Here is a 27,979-nt window from a genome sequence, read left to right as displayed (position 1 = left end):
GAAGACACTATAAAGGATCGATATCCTAACTTATTCACTGGTAAGATTTTCGGAGACGAAAATTCCTTTAGTGGGGGAGAGTTGTGACAGCCCTAATTTGACCCTAGTCGGAAAGTGGTTTCGAGACCACAAAACCGAGTCGAAAAAATAATTAACCGTCATATTCGATGCTTATTATATGTGAACATGCATGTGTGAAAGATTCAAGCTTTGATTTGGTCATTTGCATGTGAATTTATTTAATAGGACTTATGTGAGACACTTTTGAAATGTGATAGGTTAATTTTAAAATGGGCTATTAATGCATGTGTTGAAAAGGATGGTTTTGCATGTTAAATTACCCATTTTAGATAGTGGCCGACCATGTTACTAGTTACAATATAATATATGAATTTTATATTAACATTATTTTAGTTAAATGGCTTAATATCATGGAATTATAATAATTAAAAGTAGAAAGTGGGTGAAAAAAAAAAGGTGTTCATCTTGTTCTTTCTAGCCGAATGTAAAGAAAAGTTGGGGAGAAGAACCATTCGGCCACCTTAGGTTTTCATTAAGCTCAAGAGCAAGGGGAAACAAAGTTGGATAGGGGAAAAGAGAAAGCAATAGAGTAGTCAATCCACAACCGTTCCAATATACCGAGGTAAGTTCGGATAGTCACATTTAATACATCTTGATAATGTCTTGACATGTGAATAATAATTGTACCATGCTTAATTGAATTCTTTGTAAATAAATATATAAGGTGCTCAGTAAAAGAAGAAATCCGGACTTAAAGTCCGCAAGCTATATGCTGGAATAAGTCCGGACTTAAAGTCCGCAGGCTATATGCTGGAATAAATCCGGGCTTAAAGTCCGCAGGCTAAGTGCTGGAAAAATATCCGGGTTAAGGACCCGCAGGCTCATGCTAGTAATGTATTCCGAGCCTTAAGATTTGACAGAATCGATGCCAGCAATGTAAGTAAGATTGTAAGCTCGAACGTCCGTGGTAAAACTCGTTGCATAGGTACAATGTATTTTATATGTTAATGTTCAGCATTCATGCACTCGATTTGAATTGATTTCTATGTGAATTATTAGTATCAAAGTACGGTATACATATATATATGAGTGAATGAAATTCGGTATTTGAGGATAAACAATGATATAATTGGTGAATGTAAGTTATCATATGAAAGAATGTGGTTAAAGGTAATAGTATAAGCCTTATAAATAATGGAATATGTACTAGAAGTTTTTCCTATGTGTATATATATACATACATATTCGCCAAGTGATGATTAATTAGAATATTAAATGTGAATTTATGTACTCGATTTTAATAACAAGTTGTAAATTGTTTGCATTACTTAAAACTTATTAAGCATCAATATGCTTACTCGTTGTCTTAGTTATTTGTTTTATAGACCACCTTTCGTTAGCTATCGGATTCGGGAGTTTTCAAAGTCAAAGTCGTCCACACTATCTAAGCCCTTTCGGTACTTTTGTAGCTGAACTTTGTTAATGGCATGTATAGGATTGACTTTTGATGTTAATTAAGTATCTTTTTATAATGTATATATGTATTGCCATGCGAAAATGGCTTGTTAAATTATTATATGTATTCCATATAGTTAATGTGTATGTGTGGTTGATATTCGATTAATGTTTTAAATGTTTTGATGTGAATTAAACTTAGGAATTATTGGTATAGTGTTAAATGAAATTTTGTGCTTATTTTGTAACACTCCTTAATCCCTCCGGCGACGGGTACGGTTAGGGGTGTTACAAACCAACACACCATGTGGGGAATGATTCGACCCACCCAACCAACACACCACTGGCAGTATAGCTGCTTTGTCATATAACTGGAGGCCTAGCCTCTTTTAATAACTGGGGCAAAGCCCTTTTTGATAAACTGGGGCAAAGCCCTTTTCGGTAAACTGGGGAAAAGCCCTTTTGCACTTCCTCAATTCATAACAAAAAACCCAACCCATGCATAAATGGATACATCATGTGCATATCATACATATCATGTGCAAATCATATCAAATCATGTATATCAAAATCTCATGCATCAAACTCATAATTCAACCCTAGGGGTGAAATAGTCATTTTCATATTATAAGGGTAATTTCATAATTTTACCAAAAAATCAGGGTTCCCACATTCATTAACAATTATCAATAACTCCAAGTGTTTAAACAATTATTTTAACGCACTTTATCAAATTCGGGCCTTTTGGGCCCAAAACCCTTAATGGGCTCTATATAGCCGATTTAGTCATCTAGGCCCATTTAGCCTATATTTCATAGCGGTATTAACAGTCTTAACGCGCAATTTAACAGGATTTCATTTTTTTACCAACTTTACCCAAATGGGCCCGGGAGCCCATTAGGCTCGATTTTAGCCCCTCGAGGCCCAACTTACCATCGTGCACCAAACTGTGCCCTTACCTGTTCCAACGATCCCGATCATCGAACTTAGAGAATCTAACTAACCTATGAGCGTTCGTATGCTCAAGAGTCCTCGAAATGCCAGAATTTCGGCATTTCGGCTTTCCGGCGAATATCGGGTTAAGCTATGAAAGAAGGTTCGTTACACACCTGATTTACGATATTCCTTGACGAGATCTCCTACGCGATTTCTCCTATAATCAATCGCTTATAGATTAGGTCATGATAACATTTAAACCAAATCGAAAACTATCTATTATCATCGCTTACATATTCGGCCACCATCCACAATGGCCCTAGGGTTCATACCTTTGCCGAAATTGATGACTAGATCTAGATTTAGTCACTCCGATGATCCAAGCTTATCTGAATCGATACCCCACGCCTTGCTGCTCCTCCAACATATCTACTCTACTATATAAACCATAAAAATCAATTTCAAAAAACCCAATAAGGCCTACATCACAAATCGGTAACCACCCTCAACTATAGAGGTTTCGGCTTTTGTCAACAATTACTACTGAATCAACTTAGAGTACGAACACTTACCACAGTCTCCCTCCTTGAACCGTTTAACGCCTAGAAGATAACGGGATTGGCCACCAAAACGTGAAGGGAAAAAAAGGTTGCTGGTCAATAAAGAATCGGCACCACCAAGCTTCACAGGTTCGGCTCTTGCGGCTTTTCGGCAGAAGTGGAGGTGAGGAAAGAAGTAGTTAACTGGTTTTGGAAAGAGAAAAAGAAAGAAAAATGATGGATGGAAGGGTGGTAGGTTCGGCTAGAGAATAAGAAAGAAAAAGAAAAGACTAATCCTATAGTTTACAAAGAAGAAAATGGCACAACAAGCTCCCCAAATGCCGAAATACTAACCTAATACCCCTCTGCCGAAATCCCTTTTCTAATCCCCTCTATTCGGCTAACTCTATCCCTTTTTCCAGTCCCTAAAATCTCTCCCCTTATCACTCCTTAATCCATGCGTTTGACTGATTCAAACTCTCTCCTACAGAGTTCCATTCGGCTACAACTCCTGCGTGCTCAAAGCATAAAAATAACATCACTTTTGCCATCACAGGGGATCGAACCCAGGTTTTCCCCCAACCACTTACACGCCACCTTTTTAGCACCCTAGTGGCATCACTTAGCCACTCTGCCAGAGGCTCTTTTTGTGATATTTTTTACCCACAATTTTTAATAAAGCCACCTATCCAAAGCCCCTAACTTCTTAAGTCCAAAATTCAAAAATTCTACTGGGTTTTGGCCATCACGTGGGCCATCCATACGCCCATTACTCACTCCAATTATGAATTTCACACCCAAATACCAAATTTTAAAAACTTTATCAACTCGAGAAACATGAAAATCCCGAAAATCAGGATGTTACATCTCAGCTAACTTGATTGATTTTGCCTCTGAACCCATGCAACTTAGGATTCACAGGATAATAAAAAAAAATATTCTCTTTTTACTCCGCATCATCCCCTATATAAATGCACGTTCCCATCCCTTTAATTCAATATCCTAAATTGTTTTTTTTTTCTTGTGTTTTGAAATTTTTGAATTTAAAGATTTATTTCTCTCTCGCATTGAATGAGACATAGTCATAGTTTTAAGTTGCGTTTAGGTTTAGGGTAATGTCATGGAGCTCGATAACCTACAAATTTCATTTGTCATATGAGTATGGCGTCATCACCTGAAAAACCGAGATTACTTTGTAACTGAGATCCAAGTTGGCAATGATTATACCATCTCAAGTTGAAGTGTAACCAGGGCTTCAACGTTATAAAAGTTATGCTGTCAAAGGACGGAGTATAACTGGGGCCTAGTTGACGGTGGTTATGCGGGCACGACAACCAGTTTGTTTTCATCGAATGAGCATGCCTTATAAAACCCATATGGAAGTGCGAAGAAGAAAAACGGAAAGGCCTTCCATGTCCATGTACACTAAAGGCACTAACCCTATTAGAAAAACCTGTTACACCTCAATTGTGTCATAGGTTTTAATCTTTTGTTAGATCTGGATAAAATGAAATACTTGATTATACTAAAAGACCATTGCATTTTTCTTCTTCGTATGTTTGTTTGGGTTTTATAAAGCATCCTCTTCTGACGAGGAAACTTGGTTGTCGTGCTCACATAATCACCGTCAACTAGGGCACTAATTATGATCCATCATTTGTCAGTATAACCTTTGTAACCTTGAAGCCCTAGTTACACTTCAACCCCAAATCGTATAATCACCATCAATTCGGACATTGAGTTACTGTAACACCCCTAACTCTTATCCGTCGCCAGAATAGGTACGGAGCATTACTAAAATTTGTGAATTAAATACGAATATTTCACAATCTTTGTTACACATATTAAAAATCAATCATATAAAACTCATATTGTCCCTTAGATAAGCCCTCGAGGCCCAATATACATATTAGAAGTGAATCGGGACTAAATCGGATACTCAGGGAATTTTTCCCAAAATCTCAAAAAATTTCTTAGGAGCAGGGAACACACGCCCGTATGGCTCAAATGGTTGGGAGACACATCCATGTCTTAGGCCGTGTGGGCATTTGATATGAGGCACACGGCCGTGTCTCAGCTCATGTCCTTCCCCGTGTAACTCTCTGACTTGGGTCACACGGCCAACTACACGCTCGTGTGTAAAACCCTGGGCATTCTGTTTTGAAATTTTAAAGTGCAAGAGACACACAACCAGACTACATGCCCATGTGTCAGACCGTGTGTCACACACAACTGAGACACACGCCCGTGTTTTTACCCGTGTGAACGAAAATAGGCTATTTTAATACCACTTTCTCACCCTTCTTGATATCAACCTTTACACAATATTTTAATACATCAAATAGATCCAATCAAACAATCAACACAAGCTAAAAATCATGCTTTAAGCATAATATATCATCACAAAACTCAATTGCCTAAACTTACCAAAATAACTCCATTCATTGATTTACCAAAATCTACTACTAAATACATTCATACTAACATATAAATATAAATGTCATTCACAACCATACTTCAAATTTAGCTCTTTTTCAATCCAGCCCTATACATGTCATATAAACCATAAAATGTATAACAAAACCTACCGGAGCAAACTAGATAGTGTGGCTCGATGTGTTGATCTGATCCTCTGAACTTCTTGAAAATCTACAAAGAACATTAAATGACACAATAAGCTTAATGAAGCTTAGTAAGTTCATTGGCTTTAAATATAAATCTTATCGAACATACTATAATAATTCAATTAGGTAAATCATTTCACAAACATTTCCTGCCAATCACAACTTCAATTGATGAATTCACTTATTTGAGCTTAATATCAATAATAATTTAAATTATTCCATGTTAATTCCATATGGCACTTACCAATCCTTGTCAAATCAAAGAAAGTTTTACGGATTTGAGTATATCATAAACAGAAGCCCGAAGGCTGTACAGAAGCACATAAGTGCTAAACGGAAACCCGTAAGGGTTAAACAGAAGCTTATAAGAGTTGAACGAAAATCTATAAGGGTTAAATAGAAGCTCAAAAGAGCTAAACGGAAACCCATTGGGGTTAAACTGAAACTCATGAGAGCTAAACGTAAAGTAAACATGAGAGCTTGCAACAAATGCTGAACCCTGGTTTACTTGGGAAATTTACCGTCAATTCCTCTTTACCCTGAACGACTGTACTCAATCCTGCATTCCGTTCACTTTGAACACTTGATTCAATTTTGTAAATTTAATAATAATTTTATTTACAAAAAAATTGTACAAACAAATACAAAATACCATTTATCAATTAACATATAACATTAAAATTTAACCATACGAACTTACCTGGGCTAAATTGTAAGTTTGTAATAGTTAGGGACTATGCTGCTAATTTCCCTTTTTCTCGTTAATCTATGAGCTCTTGATCTAAAATATAAAATTATTCATTCATTAGCATAATTCTCAATTCTAATTCACTTCACAATTAATACCTTTCAATTTTTAAAATTACACAATTACCCTAACTTTTACACTTTTTACAATTTAGTCTCTCACCAATTATCCTATCAATTGAGTAATTTTTTCTCAATTGACAATTTATCTAACTATTCTAGGCTATCTCACAGCTTTTGATAAACTGAATCTGTAACACCCCTAACCCGTATCGGCTGTCAGAATAGGGTTTCGGAGCATTACTACCATTTGCAGATCACTTAAAAAAATTAAAATACTTACCGATTCAATGCATCATATAAAATAAATATATTACCATTCAATCAACAGTTTGGCACTTGTATAAGCATCAAACAAGAACATTGTTAGTGTAACATCCCGAAATAAGGCCTAAACGGAACAGTGGTTGCGAAACCACAAATCCGAGGTAGAATGTAACGGCCTAATTTTCAGTGGTGTCAAAAATGGTGATTTGAGATCACTAAATTGGACAAATAAGATTGAACAAGATAGTAACTTAATATTTATGAGTCAAGTAAGAATTTAGAAGAATTTGTGAAATGGTGAAATTAGTGAATTAAAATAATTTATTAGGTCAGACGGGTCAAAAACGAGGTATCAAGACCTCGAATTTAAAAATCAAGCTATAAATATTTTTATAAATATTTATGAAGTGTCATTGAGTTAGTATTAAAGTTTCGTTAGAAAATTTTGATGTTTGGATAGCTAATTAATTAAAAGGACTAAATCGAAAATAGCTCAAAATTTGTTAAATTGTGAGTAAATAGCTTAAGTATTTAAAAAGATGGATTTAAAGAGCAATTAGACCCAAAGGTTAATGGCTGGACGGTTTGGGTATGAAATAAGCAAGAAAACAATGTGAACAATGGACAAAATTGGAATTAGCATAAAAGTTAATAGTTAAAAAAATGATGTAATTGAAAATCTAGACATTTCTTCATCTTTCTCAGCCTGAAACGCCGTAGCAGGTCTCCTATGCTGGTTTTTCATATTTTTGCACCATGTAAGTTCAATTTTACTATTTCTTAGTAATTTTTATGTTTTGTGACTTTTACAATTAGGTCCAATCATCTAATTCATTAGTTTTTGATTTGGTGGGTGAAATTGGAAGTTACCTTGGCTGAGTAAGGGTAGTTTATGATGAATTATTATGAAATTGAAGTTCTAATTTCATATTAAGGTTGTTTTATTAAGTCATTTTGATAGAAAATGGTATTTAGGACCTAATTGTGAGCAAAATTGTGAATTAGATGTTGGTGTTGAAATTCAGAATATCAAAGGCTGTGAAATAGTTTATAATGATAAAATAAAAGTGTTAATTTAGAAAAAATTAGTTCAATTGATGGGTGAATTGAGCAGAGACTAAATTGTAAAAACTGTAAATTTTGGGGTAAAAGTGCAATTTTGAATTTTGAACAGCATAAATTGTGAAGTGAAATAGAAATCAAATAAATGCTAATGAGTATAAATATTTTATATTATAGATCAAGAATCCAAAGAAGAACGAGGAAAAGAAAAAGTAAATGACTAAATTGTAAGGTTTAGTCACATTTTGTATCAAGGTAAGTTTACAAGAAATAAATGCAATATTCTTTTATTTTACATTATTATTGTCAATTTCAGCATTTATATATTTATGTTATGAAAATATTTAAAGTCGAATTTAAGGTGAAGTGACAGAGGAAAAGTATTAGAAAGCCCTGGTTGAACCCTAGGAATGTTAGGATATTAGGGTTGACAGAATGAAACGAAATGAGCCATGTAAGTCCATATTAGAAATATGGCTTTGGAGACAGGATTGAGCCATGTAAGTCCATATTATATATGGCATTGGAGACAAGAATAATTCATGTAAGTCCATGTCAAAGACATGGCATTGGCGAGATATTGATAGACAGAAGCGACCTAGTATCCTTAGTATTCCGAGTGGTTCAACGGGTCGAGGATACGAGTTAAATTACAGTGAATTAACAGCAAAGGAAAAGTAGATTATACTTATGAAAAGGAAAGGTCGTAAGAAAGAAGGTAAGGGAATAAAGAAGAAGATAGAAATTGAGAAGTAAAGAAATTTATGATGTTAGATGATATTATGCATAATTATCCATTATGTTGAATGTTGTGATTTATTTGCTTGTAAGCTTACTAAGCCTAGCGCTTAATCTCTTTATTTTCTTCTTCTTATAGTACTTATCTAGTCACTCGGGGATCGAAGGAAATGTCGGAGGCCGATCACGCTATCAAAGAAATAACTCGGTATAACTAGACGTTTTGTTTTGGGTATGGCATGTATAGAAACTTAGCTACTTTTGGTATAATATGAATAATGAATGATGTGTAAATACTTGCTAGTGATTAGCTAAGAAAATAGCTGATGATATACATGTTTATTAATATGTATGATTGAATGATGATTATCACATGAAAATTATGAAAATGTGAAAGTAACCTAAAAATGAGATTCAAGTAATGAAATGATGTAACTTTGAAAAATCACTAAAAATTGTAGAAACATAGTTTGAAGATGAATAATATATGAAATTAAAGCTTATTATGTATATTTTCTTATGGAATAAGCAAAACAGTAAAAGTATTATATTTTATGATATATCGAGTTTTAATAAAACAGGTCGAGCGATTTCGGATCCCCTGTTTCAACTTTGGAAATTCACCATAAATTGTACAAAACTAATCTAGTTTTGAGAGAAACAAACGACTTAGTCATATGAATTTTGTACAGGAAGAAAAATGGTTCGTAGTAAGAAGAGGTCAGATCGAGTTTTGAAACAGGGAAACTTTAACTAATAAACTGTACTAATTGGCTAAGTCAAAAATTCTAGAAAAAAATTAGTAGATATATATATGAGTCTAGTTTCATGAAAAATTTACGGATATTAATTTCGAGTTTTGAAACTCGAGAAATGAATTTTTAAGTAACCATGACGCAGAAAAACAGTTTATTCCGAAAATTAAAATAAGTGATTTAGAGTTGTTTAAAAGGTAAGATAAGTTTAGTAACACCTCAAGCTTGACTCCGGTGATGGTTTCGGGCGTGGGGGCGTTACAGTTAGTATACTTGCACATATCTCATATAAATTCAACATTGATATATCTATTTTCTCGACATGTCACACTTGAGTTTAATAATAGTCTCAATTACATAATTTCCTTGTATCAACATATCAAAGATAATCATATATGTACATGTCATGAAACATATCATGCTCTTACCATTTCTTCACAAGCATATATCATTCATTTCATTGTATCAATATTTTATGCTTCATCATTTCCATATATTTTATGTATATTTATTCGGTAATAGCTTATATCAAACTTAACATAAATTATATTCCATGTACTTATACTTATTTCGTTTATCCATTTTCATAATTATTTCATACAACACTTTTGTACATATATTTCCATATGACCAGTTCTTGTAAACATTTCACACAACCATTTCATATAACCATTCGTCATCGATACATTTTACCGAATATCAATTGTTCAACAGATATTATAGCGTCTCCTTCCACGGTCTTATTTATCTTTGACGTGATGCCATAGTGTCTTTCAACTATGGTCTTACTCATTTTCATCATGTTGCCATGGTATCTTTCAACCATGGTCTTATTCTTTTCATGTCACGTTGCCATGGTATCTTTCAACCATGGTCTTACACATCTCATATCAGTTGCCATGGTATCTTTCAACCATGGTCTTACACATTTCATATCGGTTGCCATGGTATCTTTCAACCATGGTCTTACACATTTCATATCGAGAGCACACTCGTGAACCTCATCCTTACAAAGGGATTACCACCAAGGCTAAATCCTTGTAATATAAACTCATAGAGTATTGTCGATTACTGTCCGTGCTAAATCCCCGCAACGACAATTACTCTAATGAGCTTGGATCTGAATTACCAGTCAAAGCTAAATTCAGACCTAATTGGATTACCCGTCCGCTAAATCCGTTTTACACATATTCTTCGAGAGGGCTATATCAGGATAGGATCACCCGTCCGGGCTAGATCCTTTTTACTTTCAATTCCTTTTCAGAGATACATCGAATTTTCATACCCGATAGCAATAGCCAATGTCGGAGTCGGAAGAGGAGCCGTTCCTTTCATTCAACCAGGATTTCTTCTCCTTTTATCAAATTTATCAATGTTTCATAAATTTTCATACAATGAACATTCAAATCATATTCACATAAATAACATACAATATCAAGCATTTAAGAATATAATTCAAGTTACACGAACTTACCTCATTGCTTGTTTGTGTTTATAATTTAATTAATCTGATATCTTTTCTTTTCCACGATCAAGTCTCATATTTGAGTCGTCCGGATCTTTATAAATAAATTTGATCATCATTTTCATTCATTTCATATTCTAATGCATTTAATTAATGCTCTAGGCAAAATTACCATTTTGCCCCTAAACTTTTAATTAATGACGATTTCATCCTTAGGGTCAGGAAAATAAAATTCTTGCAATTTAATCCTTATTTCCAGCTATTATTCTCATATATATTGATAATAATCCTGTAGGAGTAGTGCTATAGTTTACTTTTATTGGTTGTTGACCAACGGAAAGCATGGGAGTCTTTGGGCATTTCTTCTTCTCTTACGATATTTCTAATTACCTAATAGAATAAATACTTTAGTTCGAACTAGTTTTTTTTAATTTAATCCCTAAAACATGTTTTCCCCCGATCTTGAACTAAATTAATAATTTCATTCAATTTTTTAATTTAAATAATAAAATAATCCATTTCATGCAATTTGGTCATTTCTGACATGTTTATAAAATTGCCCATAAAGTTTTACTTTTATTCAATTTAGTCCCTGAGCCTAAAATATGCAAATTAGCCATGCTAGATGAATATTCATACATATTTTTCCTCCTCCTCCTCTCCATTCCAAATCCTTAATGTAGATAACACACTTGTAAGTAACATTATCCATAATTTTTATTATTTACTTTTATAAATATTCAAGCTGTCTATCTGCATCATAGTGACTAAATTATTTATATCTGGATCTATAGAACTCAAAATTAATATCCGATAATTTTTCCTGAATCTAGACTCATATATATTCTTACCATAAAAATTTCAGAATTTTTGGTTTAGCCAATAAGTACAGTTTATTCTTTAAAGTTACCCCTGTTCTGCTGTCTGACAGTTCTGACCCCTCTTCATCAAAAATTAATTATCCCCTCATACAGGATTCAAATGATGTTATTGTTTATTTCTATTAAAAATAGACTCATTCAGGATTTTAGAAATATAAATTTAAGCCCCTAATTATTTTTATTCAATTTTTTATGATTTTTCAAAGTCAGAACAGGGGAACCCAAATTCATTCTGACCTTGTCTCACAAAATTCATTATATCTCAAAATTTACAAATCCATTGCTTACACTATTTCTTCTATGAGAAACTATACGCAATAAGCTTTAATTCCATATTTTTTTCATCTTCTAATTCGATTTCTACAATTTATGGTGATTTTTCAAAGTTAGTCTACTGCTGCTGTCCAAACTGTTTTTGTGCAAGCTATTAATTACCATGTGATAACACCCTTATTTTCTTTTTCTACACCATTTCTTATCACTTTCTCTTATTTTCTCTTCACTAACATATCAAAAACATAGGACCTTATGTAAGAAAACTCTACTATAACATTATTTCCATGCTTTGTCAATAATAACAAACTTAAAAACATATTGAAATCTTGATATACTTACCTTGTTCTATTGATACTAATCTTTAACTTGATTTTCTCTCTCCTCCAGCTTCTATTTCTTGAATCCAACTTGATATTCTAACTCCCCATGCTCTCCTTAACATTTTTATCTCTTGGTAGCTATGGAAATTCATTTGATTTTTGGGTGAAAATGGTAAATTTTTGGTAAAAAGACCAAATTGTAAAGAAAGAAAAACTTTCATTCTTCCTCTCTTTCTCTCACGTTAGTGCATGGGAAAATATGGATGAGAATTTCTCATCTTTCTTTCTTTATATAATAATAAAATAATAATAAAATATCTTATTAAAGTATTAATAAAATAATATTTATCTAATTAAATAATTATAAAATATCAAAATATCTCTAGCATCATTATTACTTTCTAGATTTCTCTCTCTTCCAATTGACCATTTTGCCCTTCATTATCTTTTAAAATTCCATCCTTGAGTCATCATTTAATTTGGTAAAATTGCAATTTAGTCCCTCATAGTTCTTCATCTATTCAATTTGGTCCTAATTCATCCATTCTCCTTAGTTTCTAGATCATTCCACTCTTAAATTATTTACACTATTGGTCTTTCAACTTTTTCATATTTACACTTTAACCCCTCAAATTATGAATATTTACTCTTGTGCAACAAAACTTTTCTCACTTTTACAATTTAGTCCTTTCTTGAATTAATATATCATAATATACTTCTCAATATTGACATAACTCAAAATTTCCCTTTTTGTCACTTTATTTCCTTATTTTACTATATTAAGGATAATATCTTCTGTAAAAATTTTCGTGGTATTACGAATCTAATATCAAACCCTAAGATTTAATCTTTTCACAAATTAGTCCTAAAATCAATTTCTATTAAAATTACTTGATAAAATCATCATATAACAAAATTAAAACTTCAATTCCATATTAATTCATCATAAAAATCCAACACTCATCATTGGTAACTTTCAAAATTACCCATAAAATAAAAAAAACTAATGAATTAGATAGTTGGACCTAATTGCAAAAGTCTTAAAAATACAAAAATTTCAAGAAAAGAGCAAGAATTGAACTCACATGTAGCAAAATATGAAAACCAGCTTCTTAAGGGTTCTTCAATGGTGTTTTTGGTTGAGGATTATGAAGAAATTCTCTAGAATTCTCTTTTTATTTCAATTTATAAACTAAAATTTTCAATTTTTCCAAATTTGCCCTTATTTCACCTGATTCTTTGATTTTTCTCTGCCTATGCTGCCCAAGCCATCATCTTTGGGCTAATTTGGCTTTTAAGTCCTCCCTCATATAACACTTGAGCTATTTAATCATTTTAGAAAGTTTTGCACCTTTTTTAATTTAGTCTTTTTTATTAATTAACTATCAAAATATTAAAATTTTCTAACTAAACTTTAATACTAATGCAATGACACTTCATAAATACTTATAAATATATTTACAACTCGGTTTATGAAATTGAGGTCTCAATTCATCATTTTTGAAACCATTTTACCTAATAACTCCTTCTAAAACATAAATCACCAATTCAAAAATATTTCTAAAATCACATTTGACTCATAAATAATAATTAATAAAATTTTCGAATTCATTCGTCAGATTTAGTGATCTCAAATCACTGTTTCCGAGACCACTGAAAATTGGGCTATTATAGTTGCAAAACAATCCGATTTCTCAGGTGATGCACCATACTCACATGGCAAATGACATTTGTAAGTCACCCAGCTCCACAACATGACCGCAAATTCAAACATTCCTTAAAACTATATCTCAAATCTAGGCAAAAGTAAATTTACAAACTTTTAATTTCTAATCGCAAGAAAAAAAAACAATTTTTTCCAAAGTGAAAACGTGACTAATAGGATGTGTTTTCCTTTTATCTTTCCAAAAACAACGTACATTAGTAAATTTTAAAATTTTCAGCATACTTTCTCAAAATTTTTTTTAGCATATTTCAATAAATTAACCAGTTTAAATTCTTGTAGAATAATTAAATAAAACAATTAAATTCTATAAAAAAAACTCTTTTTTTTTTTGAGTAATTGACACTATGAAGAGGGGTCATGCTTTTTTGAAGAAAAGTTGCTTTCCGACCCAATTCAATTGAAGAGAAGAAGCCAATAATTGTTTCTAAAGTCGCCTTTCGATCCAATTAATTGAAGGTGGTCCAAATCTATTTCAAGAACAAGTCAAGAGCATGTCAACATGACCTTTAAAACAATTCACATCCATTCAAGATCAAGTTAGACGACCATTAGATCAAAGTCAAACTAAAAAAGAAATTTCTTTGTAAAGAAAATTTTAAAAATTGTAACTTTCTTTTAAATTGTCAATAAAATTGATTTTAAATTTTCAAATAAACTTTCAACTCGAAATTTGTGTCTACACCATGCACTACAAATGTAAGAAAACTAAGTTTTTTTTATATTTTAAATATTTTTATAATTATCTAAAAAATCATTACGAGGATGAATTTAGATAAATTATTGTTTGAATTTCTAGATTTAATTTTTAAATTTTTAAAAACATTTATTTATTAGTTTTTAATATTTACTAATGCCACATTTTATCGCATCAGGATAATATACATGTGACAGTCACTTGTTGCCTCTCCATTAATCTATCAACCACATATTTAAAGATTAAAAGAAATTTAATTTATTTAAAATTCAATTAACTGGAAATTCATTAGGCTAAATTGATTTTTTTTTCAGCTATTCATATTTACTTTAAAATTTGCCAGTTCCAGTGCCAGCCGTGTGCTTTACGTGCTCACCACTCCAGTTTACAAACAAAAAGGGGTAGCAAAAAGTTCGTGAGACGTAGCTGGAGTCCATGCAAATCCCTCATTACCTTTTAGCCAAAGTCATTGACGTAAGCAAAGGGCAGAGTCAAACTCCGCCCTCTCTCTATTATCTGTTCCGAATCTATTATTGGTTGAAAATCATCACCTACCCTGCTCCCTCAATTCAACCACTTGGATTCCGACACGAATCAGATTCAGACATGGTCGTCCGTATCAGCAAATGGACCCACTAAATCCAACCAATCTAATGAAAAAGAAAAAGATATTGTGATTGGATCAAATTCTCCGATATTTTAGCCAAACACCAATTGATTCATTCATCTATTTTTTTTGTCCGAACCAAATAGGTTAAACAAACCCCTAAACCGAAAATATCTATCGTTGAAAGGCCTAAAACTAGAAACAAAACTACAAAGTGGAGTAGAGCTCAAACAGTACTGACACGAGTGGGCGTAGATATCAATGTCTGAAGTCGATAGATACATAACCCACTTCGGCTATCTCATAGGGTAAAACGAAAACACCCTACTTTCTCCTTCACTCTCCTCCATTCCTCAGTGGCATCCCACTCTCATTTGCCCCCCCCCCCCTTCTTTCATTATCGAATCCCTTATAGCTAGCTAATCTCTCCTCCACCCTCTCTTTCCAGTATACCACTTAAGTCTTCTTTTTTGGTCTCATAAAATTGAAAATCATTGAATGGCGTCAACGCCACCGCACTGTTCAATCACAGCTTCAACAAAGTCCTACAAGAACCATCAATACCCAAAAAATCATTTCAAAAACCACCAGAATAACCACCGCAATCATCCTCTTCCCCGAAAGTTTTCCCTTTCCAACCCGCTTCCTTCACCTTGCAATGCAGCGAAACACACCGCCACCGCAGCATCCGCCTCCACCGTCCGTGCTCCCCTCTCGCAGGTCTCCACCCCTTTCCCTTCCCTCGATCCCGATTTCTCTGGCCGCCGGTCGACTCGGTTTGTCTCAAAAATGCACTTGGGCCGTCCCAAAACCAGTATCAACACTCGCCACACCTCTATAGCTGAAGAAGTCCTTCAACTCGCCTTACATAACGCTCTAGCTGGCCTTGAAAGCATTCTCGTCTCCTTTGAATCTAAGCTTAGCGGCTCCGATGACTACACTTTCTTGCTTCGAGAGCTTGGAAACAGAAGTGAGTATGAAAAAGCCATTAAATGTTTTAACTTCGCGGTTAGAAGGGAGACCAGGAGAACTGAACAAGGGAAATTAGCTACTGCCATGATTAGTATTCTTGGTAGATTAGGAAAAGTGGAACTTGCCAGGGGCATCTTCCATACTGCTTTAAATGAGGGTTATGGAAAGACTGTTTATGCTTTCTCTGCTCTAATTAGTGCTTTCGGAAGAAGTGGGTATTGTGATGAGGCCTTAAAGGTTTTCGATTCCATGAAAAACTATGGGTTGAAGCCTAATCTAGTTATTTATAATGCTGTGATTGATGCTTGTGGGAAAGGAGGATTGGAGTTTAAAAGAGTCGTGGAGATTTTTGATGAGATGTTAAGGAGCGGTGTGCAGCCAGATCGAATCACTTTTAATTCCTTGCTTGCGGTTTGTAGTAGAGGGGGTTTATGGGAGGCTGCTAGGAATTTGTTTAGTGAGATGGTTGATAGAGGGATTGATCGAGATATTTTCACTTATAATACATTTTTGGATGCAGTTTGTAAAGGTGGACAAATGGATTTGGCTTTTGAGATTATGGCAGAAATGCCTGCTAAAAACATTTTCCCTAATGTTATTACCTATAGTACTATGGTTGATGGGTATGCAAAGGCTGGTAGATTTGATGATGCACTCAATTTGTTCAATGAAATGAAATTTTTGGGTATTGGTTTGGATAGAGTTTCATATAATACTTTGCTTTCTATTTATGCAAAGCTTGGTAGGTTTGAGGAGGCTCTAGATATTTGCAGGGAGATGGAGGATTCAGGGATGAGGAGGGATGTTGTTACTTACAATGCACTTTTGGGTGGATACGGGAAACAAGGAAAGTATGATGAAGTTAGAGCACTGTTTGATGAAATGAAAGCTCAAAAGGTGTCACCTAATTTATTAACTTACTCCACAATGATTGATGTGTATTCGAAGGGTGGTTTGTATGACGAGGCTATGGATGTTTTTAGGGAGTTTAAGTGGGCAGGATTGAAGGCTGATGTTGTACTATACAGTGCATTAATTGATGCTTTATGCAAGAATGGGTTGGTGGAATCTGCTGTATCCTTGCTTGATGAGATGACAAAGGAAGGAATTAGGCCTAATGTTGTTACATACAATTCTATCATTGATGCTTTTGGTCGGTCTGCAACTTCAGAACATGCGTTTGATGCTGGTGGGATCCCTGAGTCACAAGCTGACTCTTCTTCTTCATTGGTCATCAAGCAATGTATTCATGGCAAGGCAGTAGATAGGGAGGATAACCGGATTGTAAAAATTTTTGGGCAGCTGGCTGCTGAAAAAGGAGGCCAAGCAAAGAAGGATTGTGGTGGCAAGCGGGAAATCTTGTGCATCTTGGGAATTTTTCAGAGGATGCATGAGCTAGAAATTAGACCAAATGTTGTCACCTTCTCAGCCATCCTAAACGCATGCAGGTATAATTATTTGCTTTTTCCTTTGCCTGTCAGTTTATTTGTTCCTTTCCATATCTTGTTCAGTGAAAAATCTGGACTTAGTGCAACAGTCCCAGTGTCCTGTTTCTTTCTAGCTCCATTGAGCATTTTTGGCAATTTCATGTGTATGTTTAAATCTGTTTGATGCCGTGACTTGAAAGGTTCATTATTTTTTTTATACTTGTGCTTAAAATTTTCTCAGCTATGTATGAGCACGGCAATTGCTTGTTATTAAAGTCTAGAGCCTGACTTGTAATTGCCTAATGCAGGAATGATATATGTACACTATGATTACTGACTATGTTCTAGCTGTTCAAGAAAAATAACATTATCTGAAACTTGATTTTCGTTCCATTAGCTTACTCATTATCGACTTGCATTGAACAAATCAAGTGGCCTCGAGATTTACTTGATTTTTCAGGTTTATTTTGTTTGCGAACAGTGGGAGTTTATTTTTGAATTTTCCTCTTTTCTTGTTGTACGTATTAAATAATATTGATCTGGAAAACATGGTTGATCATTTGAATTTATTGCCTTGGATGCAGTCGCTGTGATTCCTTCGAGGATGCTTCAATGTTGTTGGAAGAGCTCCGGTTGTTTGATAATCAGGTCTATGGTGTTGCCTATGGTCTTCTTATGGGCTATAGGGAGAATGTTTGGATCCAGGCTCAGTCCCTATTTGATGAAGTGAAGTTGATGGACTCTTCAACTGCTTCTGCCTTTTATAATGCTCTGACTGACATGCTGTGGCACTTTGGTCAGGTTAGCTTTTTGTAATGCTGTTGCTCCGCTAGTTTGATACACTTGTAGCTCACTTCTATTCCGCTATTTTTATGATTTCTGAAACTTGTATAATTTAATAGCTTGACACTATTAGTATTTTGCCGTACAGAAACGGGGAGCCCAGCTGGTTGTGCTTGAAGGAAAACGCCGGCAAGTGTGGGACAATGTATGGTCTAATTCTTGCTTAGATTTGCATCTTATGTCCTCTGGTGCGGCTAGAGCAATGGTGCATTCATGGTTGTTAAACATACATTCTACTGTTTTTGAAGGTCATGAATTGCCAAAGCTGTTAAGGTAACCAAAGTGGTTTTGCATTTAATGAACTGATTAACTTGTTTCAAAAATGAATTTGTTTCCTTGTTTTTCCAGCATTTTGACAGGTTGGGGCAAACATAGCAAAGTAGTCGGTGATAGTGCACTAAGGCGAGCTGTTGAGGCACTCCTCACTGGCATGGGTGCACCCTTTCAGCTTGCTAAGTGTAACTTAGGTAGATTCGTCTCGACAGGTCCTGTAGTTACAGCCTGGTTAAGAGAATCTGGCACCAAAAACTTGCTTGTTCTTCATGATAATAGAACACAGCCTGAAAACACAAGGTTTGAAGAAATCTCAAATTTACAGACACTTACTTTATAGTAGTATGTATAATATAATGAACCCTTTATTTAAAACTTAAAAGAGAGTTTTACTAATGTAAATTGTACAAATTATCAAAGAATTGACGTTCGTGTCTCGATCTCGCTTGCTATCTCCTTTCGCCTGTTAATGCAGGCACTAATGCATCGTTTGCTCTTTCTTAGTTTTGAACTGGGTATTTGTTGTGCTGTTTCGAGTTAGCTTGGTCAAATCCAAGGTTCATGAAAGAACCAATGTTTCAACTTCATGTGCCATGCATGTTTAATCACGTGTAACTAAAGAATTAAAATAAAACCCCGAGGGTTAGGTGTACTGATAAAATACATTATTTTTAAGAAGATATATAAATTGAAACTTTGAAAATAACAGTATTAACTCTAAATAAAACATGAAAAATGTTGTTTCATGGCTTGGCTCCTATAATACAGCACGCTTGATGGTTCAGTAATAACTAATTATTGGAGGACTGATCTTTCTAGCTAATCTCAAATTCAGCTTCCTTCGAACTTAATCAGAAAAAAATGAAGTTTAGCATTATTAGATTTGTTGATGAGCCACTATGAGTTGGTAGTCCAAAAATATTTTATACGAATTAAACACGGCCCGACTGTCTGTACTGAATCTCCATTGTCTGGGGTTTCAAGTTTTTCATGATGTATTTATTTTTAATAATAAATCAGGCAGGATATACGAAAATAATAACATGTACCTTTATAAATTAATGCATACAGAAACATATCAAATTCTTTATTTTACTTCTAAAAATATAAATAAAATTGAGGATGAAATGAAAATATAAAAATAACAACTTATATTTATAAGTTTAAATTAATAATTTTACAGTACAATATTTTCAATTTTGTCTCTTCTTTTTCCTCTCTTTCCCTTCTATCCATAATCTGTCACATCTCTACGGTGCTACTGCCACCCTTATATAGTTGTTATAGATTTAATAAATTATAGAATCGAGCCTAGAATGAAAAGCATCTTATCTAAGGCCTGGCCCATGTGCGCTTGGTTCAACTGATGAGGATCATAGAAGGCCCAGGTGGGTTCAGTCAGCTAGCCCCAAAGCAATAAGTTTAAGTGGAGTGTTGTCAAATTACAGGGAATCGTCTTAGCGGCGGGAGGGAGCAGTACTTTTCCCGGCTCTTACTTCTCACCTCACCTCACCTCACCTCACCAACTGTAAAATAATTCACTCAAATTCACTAAACGATACGAAGATGGATATTGCTGGCGTGGCGTGGCGTCACATTCAAAACCCTTAGGGTTCATCACACCCCCCTTTCTAAACAATACACTGTTATATAAAGGCATAAACCTTTCCAGCTTTCCCTTGTCACACAAAGCAAAACACACACACGCAAAAAGAGGAGGCATATTTCAGGTTTGTGCATGAATCTAATAAAACCATAAGCTAGAAAAAGAAGATGGAAAGGTGGATTTGTTTCATGTTAGATTCACGCACAAACTCGTAATCTGTCTTTTCATTTCACTGCCTCATCGTTTCTTCAAGTTGTTATCTGTCAACATCCTTTTTCTTTTTACCCCTCTTCCACGAATTGCCAATTTTAACTCTTTAATTGTGGAGAACAAACAGATAGTTGATGCAAGTCTGCATGTTGAGTTAAAAGAGGCGTCGACTCTCTAAAATTTCAGGGTAATGTTGTCTAATTTTACTACTTTTATTTAATAATTAATGGTTGTTTTTGGGAATTATTGTAGGATTTGATTTTTTTTTATATCTCAGTTTGGTGGAGTGACTTGAATCAAACAATAATAGGAAAAAAGGTAAAAAATGGTGATTGGAAACGAGATTACTGATTCGACTTTTCCAGTAGTTGTGTCAAGCAAAACACCATACTCTTTCAATGCAAATTAGGTAGATGAAGTTGAAAAATTTTGATATCTTATTTTCATCCTCTTTTGATCTTGCATCATCAATTAGATATCGCTATGAATTTCCTTTTCAACCTGATTAAAAAAACGACTTTTCTTTGAAAGCTGGCACGAATTGAAGAAACCATTGCTTTCTATTCATTTTCGCTATGTAATTCCTTAAAATTTTGTTGACCAGCATGTGTAAATCCTCTGCCACGAAATCTTAAAGAATTTCATGCCCTTTTGAGTATAGCAGTCGTGGTGAAGTAGTTTTCGATGAATATTTGTATTGGCTTGACCTTTGGGATTGCGATAGGGTGAAATATATAGCCCATTGCATTCCAGCTTCATTGAAGTAGTTCTGGGCATCCAAAACTAAACCCTGAACAGAAACCCGTTCTTTGGATACCATTTGTTGCTTGTTCCTTTGGGACTGCGATTGAGGGGAACTATATGGGAATGGTGCAAACCAGCTTCATTGAAGTAGGGCTTGGGAGTTGGGATTCAAAACTAACTCTGAAGGGAAACTGGTATTTGTGTCATGGGCCGTAGATCAAAGCCCTTGACGAGTGCATATGGAATTCATTGCATGGAACCTCTGATGAAGGTCAACAATGATACTCATTTAATCTACGTGAAATGATCCAATTCGTGTAATATATAAAAAATTCATCAGTAGCTCTATCATAGTAATTGTTGTAAATCTTAAAAGATAAAAGATGTATAGACTTTAAATTCTTTGGGACTCTCATCTTGTAAATAAATATTAATATTAGTTATAAATGTAATTTGATCTGTACCGTTAAATCTAAGGAAGTTCAATTTTAAATAAAGACTTTCTACTCATATGTAATCACGTGAGCATTTACTCAAACACTTAGTGTGTATTATTTTTTTTATAGTTTTACTATTCATTTGAAAGTAAAATTTATTTAGGTCACACCGATTATTAGACTAAAGTTTTAGTCCCATGATGTATGTGTTTAAAAACCAACCTCGTATTATTAAACAATTCCAGGAGGAAGATATATATCTAAGTAGAAGGACCATATTGATAAGGGATGTCATCAAGAGCCCCTAACAGAAGTAGAATTCTGGGACACTTGTATTCAGTGTTCTCCGTTCTATTTTTGTCCTTCTCACCAGATGGCTACTAATTGCCAAGTTCTGTAAATTGATTTAGCCATCCTTTGGTGGGTCTTTGGTAATATCAGGGTTTCTTTTAGATCTTTCAATCCATATTCTGTCTCTTCAACTTTCTTTGCCTTCCGTTAAGTGTAATTAGGAATTAATGTTCGATCGAATCAAATGAAAAAATTTTAAGTTAATCGAGTTGACGAATTCTATTTTATTATCTTAAATCGATTTGAAATTTTCTTGAATCGAGTTGAGCAAGATGGGATTCGAATCGAATTGAATATATTTTTTCAAGCTAGATTTAAAAAATGACTTTGGGTCTTTGTAACCATTGTCACACCCACCATAATCAAATTTGTTATTAGCTTTCATCCCCTTGTAATTTATTTATTTATCACCATGATTTTGAAACTAGAAAATATATTAAATATAAAAATGTGATTTTTTAATAAAAGTACTTTAAAAATAAAATGTAAAATTGATACAAATAGACAATTTTAACATGGATATTTTAAGGCATCATTAATAAGTTTTTGGTGTTTGAAGGAAAGTTTTGGGGGAAAAACAAAAGGGAAGCACATTGGTTTGATATTTAGTTTATATAAATTATTCGAGTTATTCAAATTCGAAAAGTCTCGATTCGAAGTCGAAATTTAAAAAAAAAATCGAATTGATTCGATTAACTCAATCAATTTAATTCGAATAATTTAAAATTTAATTTTTTTTAATTTTTTCAAATTGAATTAAATTTTACTCGGCGATGATTCATCAGCATTCACAAATAAGTTTTTGCATTGAATTAATTGTTCTGATTTTTAATAGTAATACCAATAGAAAACTCAATTTTATGTTACAACCTGATTGAATTTGGTCAGTTTGCAGTCTTTTCCTTGGTTTGAACTTTGAAGAGTCATCTTTGATAGAAATATGGCATTTTGACTCCTAGGTACCAAAGGAAAAGACTTGCTAACTTATTCTTGTCGTATTTGAAATCCTTTTCCTCATAAGGAGTAATCAATAGCATAAACTAACTACTCTGTTTTTTCTATTTTGGATTGTTTTCACCCTTTTACGGCATTACTGGTTTTTACTCTTGTATCACCTATGCTATGGGTAGCCATCTAAGACAGATTTATTGTAAGCTCTGTCGATGTTTCATTAATTATAGCTTCTTTTCCAAGCTTAGTGCAATTGCAATGTGCCACTAATTAATGGTTCTGCAAACGACGTTGAGAAATTTTCTTCTATAAATTGCTTAAACATGAACTTTTAGTAAGATTTCCAAAAAAAAGAGCTGACACTTGCTTTTTGGTTTCTATAGTTTGCTTCCACCAGGATTTGCTCCTTGCCTTAATTTGATGAAGGAAGCAGAAAGTTGAACATATCTTGTGGTGGGTGATTTTTTGCAAACATTGAGCACCACATGATTCTGTATCGTTGATACTTGAACCTGACATATGAAAAAGGAGAGCTATGAATCTTTGGTTGCAGCAGAAATGGCTTCTATAATCTAGGGTGTTAGGGTAACCTTTTCAGGTTCTCTCTCTCTCCTCATTCATAAAGTTTGTTTTACATTTCGGTATTAGGGAGCTTCCGAACAGAATAGGTGATATAAATTGAATGCTATTACTTTTGTCAATATAAGTAAAGGATATATAACCTAAAAACATCTAGTTTTGAACATGTCAATTATGTCATATACTGATACTGGCAACTAGTGTGAGCATTCTTATAATCCTATTTACGATCTCTTGACTAGAGGGGGACTCACTTTTATAATTTTCTCCTCTTACAGTTCAGCAGTAAGACTGAGCTTGGTACAGCTCTTCCAACTTAAGGGGTTTCAATGCAATGCAGAAAGATTGAACTATGGACATGGTGTGTAAATTTCTATCTGCCCTTGTGTGTGCCTGTTTGGATGGTTAGTAACATCGACCACCCAACTCTTAAGCTGGTCACCATGGTATCGCTCAGACGAGGATCCAGGTAGGATTTGAGAACCTTCGGTTATCCAAGTGCACATGAGCCGGAGGAAAGTTGTCTTTGATCTCTGTGAAATGATGACAATTTGGTAGGGATTTTCGTTTTTCTTTTTTTGGAGGGAGTGATATGTGGATGCATTTTGAAACAAAGTTTAAGTTTAAGAAAAGATTTGCATGGCCCGGCAAAGTAGAATGAAAGGGTAAAGGCTTAGACAGGACAGGATCTTTCCCTCGTGATATCAGGCAGTGTTTCAAGATTTGGAACCTTTCCAATGCCGTATCAACGCATCATTGTGGGAGCATTCACCTTGCTAAGCTTTTAATACGCAACAATATCAAGTAATTTTAAACTTGTTAACCTTTTGCCTCTGGACGAAGTGTGTGATAAAGTTGAAACTTCGCATAAAACTGGAATTCGAAGCTAACAGAATAGTTGGCAAACTCTATGATGTTGTTGATGACGAACGCCAACACGTTTTAGTTGAGAAACAAAACTGGATGTGGAAAGAATCAAACAAGACCGACATTCTGGTCAGTCGTCATAGCCGAAATTTCCAATGAAGAAGCAATCGTGCAAAATGCGTCGGCACCTACCAAATTACAAACAAGGTAATCATATCGGACCAGCTAATAGATTTTCAACTTCACCCATCTCGTATTATTTTTTAAAAATATTTTTATATTATTTAAATAAAAAACCTCCTGTAAAGTATATCACAAGTGACTCATTTATTGTCCTATTTTATTTTTGTTACTGAATTATTAATTTTTTTAACTTGTTCACCCAACTAATCTAAATTATTATTTATTCATTTTTAATAAGTGTCTTTAAATATCTTATGGGTGATGTGACAATTAAGAAATAGGTATAATAATAAATTTAATTTTGATTTTTATATATTATATCGATTTTATCATAATTTTTAAAATTAACCCAAAAAAATTTTCTCATCTCTTCACCGAACTGTCATCACCACCTGAGGACAATGCCCTTCTCTCAATTTCCTGGCTACGCAGATTCATCGATGTTTTCCTTTATTGCGAAGCTGAATTCGAGGCTATTCTCATTATGGATTGTGACCCTTCCCAGCTCTCTAAGCCTCCTTTTGATCGCTTGATCCCTGAATTCCTAGAACGCGTCGTCAAGGCTTTGGACATTAGTAATGCCGTTGCCAACGGGGTTGACTCCTTTAGGTATTGCCAAAAATTGGTTGAGATTGCTATTTAAGCTTTGGACCAAACACCTAAAGGGATCGCCATGCCAAGCGAACAAAAAGGCCCTACTTATGCTTCTCTCTTCAATGAACTTGAACGATAAAGAAGGCACCCATGTTAAAGGCACAAAAAGAGTTGATCCTTTGGTCACCGAGGTGTTAACAAAGAGCAGGTTGTCGGAAATTTTAGGTCGCTTTCTTGGCAAGTGGTTGCTTGTTCGGTGAGGCAAAGCTCATGATGATGATGGGTGGATGGATGTGTCCCATAAGTTGATATGATCATCAACAGAAATCAACTAAAAAGCAGATTGAGTGATAGAAATTAAAAAGATTGATAGTTTGGTAAAAAAAATAGTGGAGTGACCAAATTTAAAAAAAATTGATAATTAAATGATAAAAAATTAAAAGTAATAATTGAGTGACCTGTAGTGTAATTTACCCATAAAGTTATTGCTTTATTTTTCTCTCCATATGTTCAATCTTCACTTTCTTTCTTCAGTTCACAACCTCGTTGAAATCTAATAAAAACTCTATATACTGTGATAGTTGCAGATCCATTCTTTTTAATCTTTCAGTTGAAATTTATTATAATACTCATTAAACATGTGACTTTGGAATTCAATAATTAATTTATGACCTATATTATTTTTATGAATTTAAATAAAAAAAAAAAAGCACCGATCTCTATGACAAAAGTTTCAGATTTTGGGATTCCATTCTAAAATTTCCAAGACAGCAGCATCAAACTACAAAGACAATGTTTACTGTGTTTGTCGGTAAAGGTAAATTTGTATTTATTTTGGTTGTCAGAAAAGTAAATGGATACTGTCTTGTAAGTGGTAAAAGGTGATAGTAACATGTTTTTGTTTTTGGTTGAAATAAAACATAGAAACATGTTGGTGCATGGCTGCTTGTAGCGTCACATTTAAACTCACCATTATTATTCATTACCTCGTCTAAATTTGTGGGAATCAATTTAGGTCAAAGTCAAATAGAGACATCCTCCGACTCTGAACAGTCTTATCTCTCTGGTAAAGACGTTAGACGCACACTTGCAGACAGTAGAAAGGAAAGCAGATCATAGGATCCCAATCCCATCAACCAGATTTCTGCCACCCCACAATAAATTTTCGACATTTTGTCTCTTTCCCTTTGTCTCCTTCTCTCTCTTACATACAGATTTTACTATGAATACATTTTATTATTCGAAGATCATGTTGAACATGCCAAAATCCTTTTCGGCTTTGACTTGCCCATGCCCATGCCATTGCCATGTGCAACTCTCCTGCTCTTGAAATGGGTCAACAATCAATAAATGATTCACAAAAAGATGAAACTGAAAAATGTTCAACTCTCATTCACGAGCTATATAACATGGTAACGAAAAAGGATAAGTTCACGGCTTCCTTTCCAAGTTGGTGAGTTTTTTAATGATATAGTTATCAAATCTGTTTATATAAACACTTTATGGTTTTAGCTCTTGGCCTGCCGATAATGAAGGCTAATTGCCAACTTATTTATCATTTTATGGATATTTATACTTAATTTATTATCACATGAGTACAAAAATGAGTTACACAAATCATATTTTAATTTGAATCTTGCCTAACTTTTTAATTTAAAACGTTGTCCATATTCATCCTCTCAATTAACAAATAGTCAACTGTATATTAAATGCTTAAATATCCTCCTTACAAGTTCCTCATATTTATATTGAATATTTTTATTAGAATTAAAATTTGAAAAATCATATATATTATACTTTTTTTTGTTATACCTCTCTTACTTGATCTTTCGTTTTGATTAAAGTAGCATCAATCTCTTGCGTTGTTGATCCTTCACTCTTCTCAAAAAGGGTTAGGCACCTACCTTTTTAAGTGTGAACCGTCCTCAAGGTCATAGAGACCTACTTAAGCGTAACAACTTCGTAATGATTGAATGAATGGCGAAATAGGCCCATGATGCATGCCTTTCATGGATTGGATGAGGATAACTTTTTTCATAACAATTTACTACGTCACACTAATGGACAAGATAACCTCTCCTATAAATGCCCTAATCAACAATTAAGAAGGGATTGACTCTTAAATTAAAGTCATTGTGAGCAAATACTCCCTCCACAATCAACCTATCATTTTATTCTTGTTTTGATCAACCGACCTACACAAGGACACTTTGATTTCTTCCTTGCTCCTTATCCTTTATCCTTATTGAACACTCTATTAGCACTTTTAAATTATTAACCAGACAAACAATTTCATTGACGTTGAATCACAAATTTTGTACCAATTCTTGATCATCTTCTCATGACGTCTCATTAATTATTTTATTTGTACAGTATCTTTAGAGAGCCATTAATATATATATATATATATATATATATATAAAATTAAGAAGAAGAAGGGGAAATAAATAGCTTAAATTCAAGCCAGCAATTCTTTTTCTTAATTGTAACTCATTAACATCTTTAAAACCAACCAAAAGAAGAATTAATATTCAAAGATTTGAAAGGAACAAAAGTGTAATATCAATTAATTAGATGGATATGTATTGATCATTGTAATTCAGATGTAAGATTTAGTAATTAATTATGAAAATCATTTATAAAACCCTGTTTAGTCTATTGGCTTCCAAGGTAATAGACGATGATGAGTTGGCAAAAGAAGGAATAAAATAAGGAAAAGAAAACTTTAATAAATTTAAAAAAAATTGCAAGAGTTAATAAATATTTTAA

At 33.8% G+C, this 27,979-nt stretch overlaps 1 protein-coding gene and 2 long non-coding RNA genes across 3 annotated transcripts; all 3 read left to right on the top strand.

The window, feature by feature from the left end:
• Nucleotides 1-7,906: 7,906 nt before the first annotated feature.
• On the top strand, nucleotides 7,907-8,838 carry LOC128283774 (uncharacterized). Its single transcript, XR_008274186.1, has 2 exons — nucleotides 7,907-7,966; nucleotides 8,589-8,838. It is a non-coding gene; the product is annotated as an uncharacterized LOC128283774 (long non-coding RNA).
• Nucleotides 8,839-15,286: 6,448 nt separating this feature from the next.
• LOC108472413 (pentatricopeptide repeat-containing protein GUN1, chloroplastic-like) lies at nucleotides 15,287-19,199 on the top strand. Its single transcript, XM_017773925.2, has 4 exons — nucleotides 15,287-17,593; nucleotides 18,157-18,373; nucleotides 18,504-18,688; nucleotides 18,764-19,199. The coding sequence occupies exons 1-4, from the start codon at nucleotides 15,672-15,674 to the stop codon at nucleotides 19,026-19,028; spliced, it is 2,589 nt and encodes an 862-aa protein (XP_017629414.1). The 5' UTR covers nucleotides 15,287-15,671; the 3' UTR covers nucleotides 19,029-19,199.
• Nucleotides 19,200-20,055: 856 nt separating this feature from the next.
• On the top strand, nucleotides 20,056-21,745 carry LOC128284052 (uncharacterized). The gene is made up of 2 exons (XR_008274354.1): nucleotides 20,056-20,913; nucleotides 21,109-21,745. It is a non-coding gene; the product is annotated as an uncharacterized LOC128284052 (long non-coding RNA).
• Nucleotides 21,746-27,979: the final 6,234 nt, after the last annotated feature.

The sequence above is a fragment of the Gossypium arboreum genome, chromosome 11 (assembly GCF_025698485.1).
Source record: "Gossypium arboreum isolate Shixiya-1 chromosome 11, ASM2569848v2, whole genome shotgun sequence".
Lineage (NCBI taxonomy): Eukaryota > Viridiplantae > Streptophyta > Magnoliopsida > Malvales > Malvaceae > Gossypium > Gossypium arboreum.
The sequence above is the reverse complement of the archived record's forward strand: the minus strand, read 5'-3'. Positions and strand labels throughout refer to the sequence as shown.

Coding starts and splice junctions, on each gene's coding strand:
- LOC108472413 (XM_017773925.2), top strand. CDS start 15,672: ATGGCGTCAACGCCACCGCACTGTTCAATCACAGCTTCAACAAAGTCC. Junction 17,594..18,156: donor GCCATCCTAAACGCATGCAG/GTATAATTATTT, acceptor CCTTGGATGCAG/TCGCTGTGATTCCTTCGAGG. Junction 18,374..18,503: donor TGCTGTGGCACTTTGGTCAG/GTTAGCTTTTTG, acceptor TTTGCCGTACAG/AAACGGGGAGCCCAGCTGGT.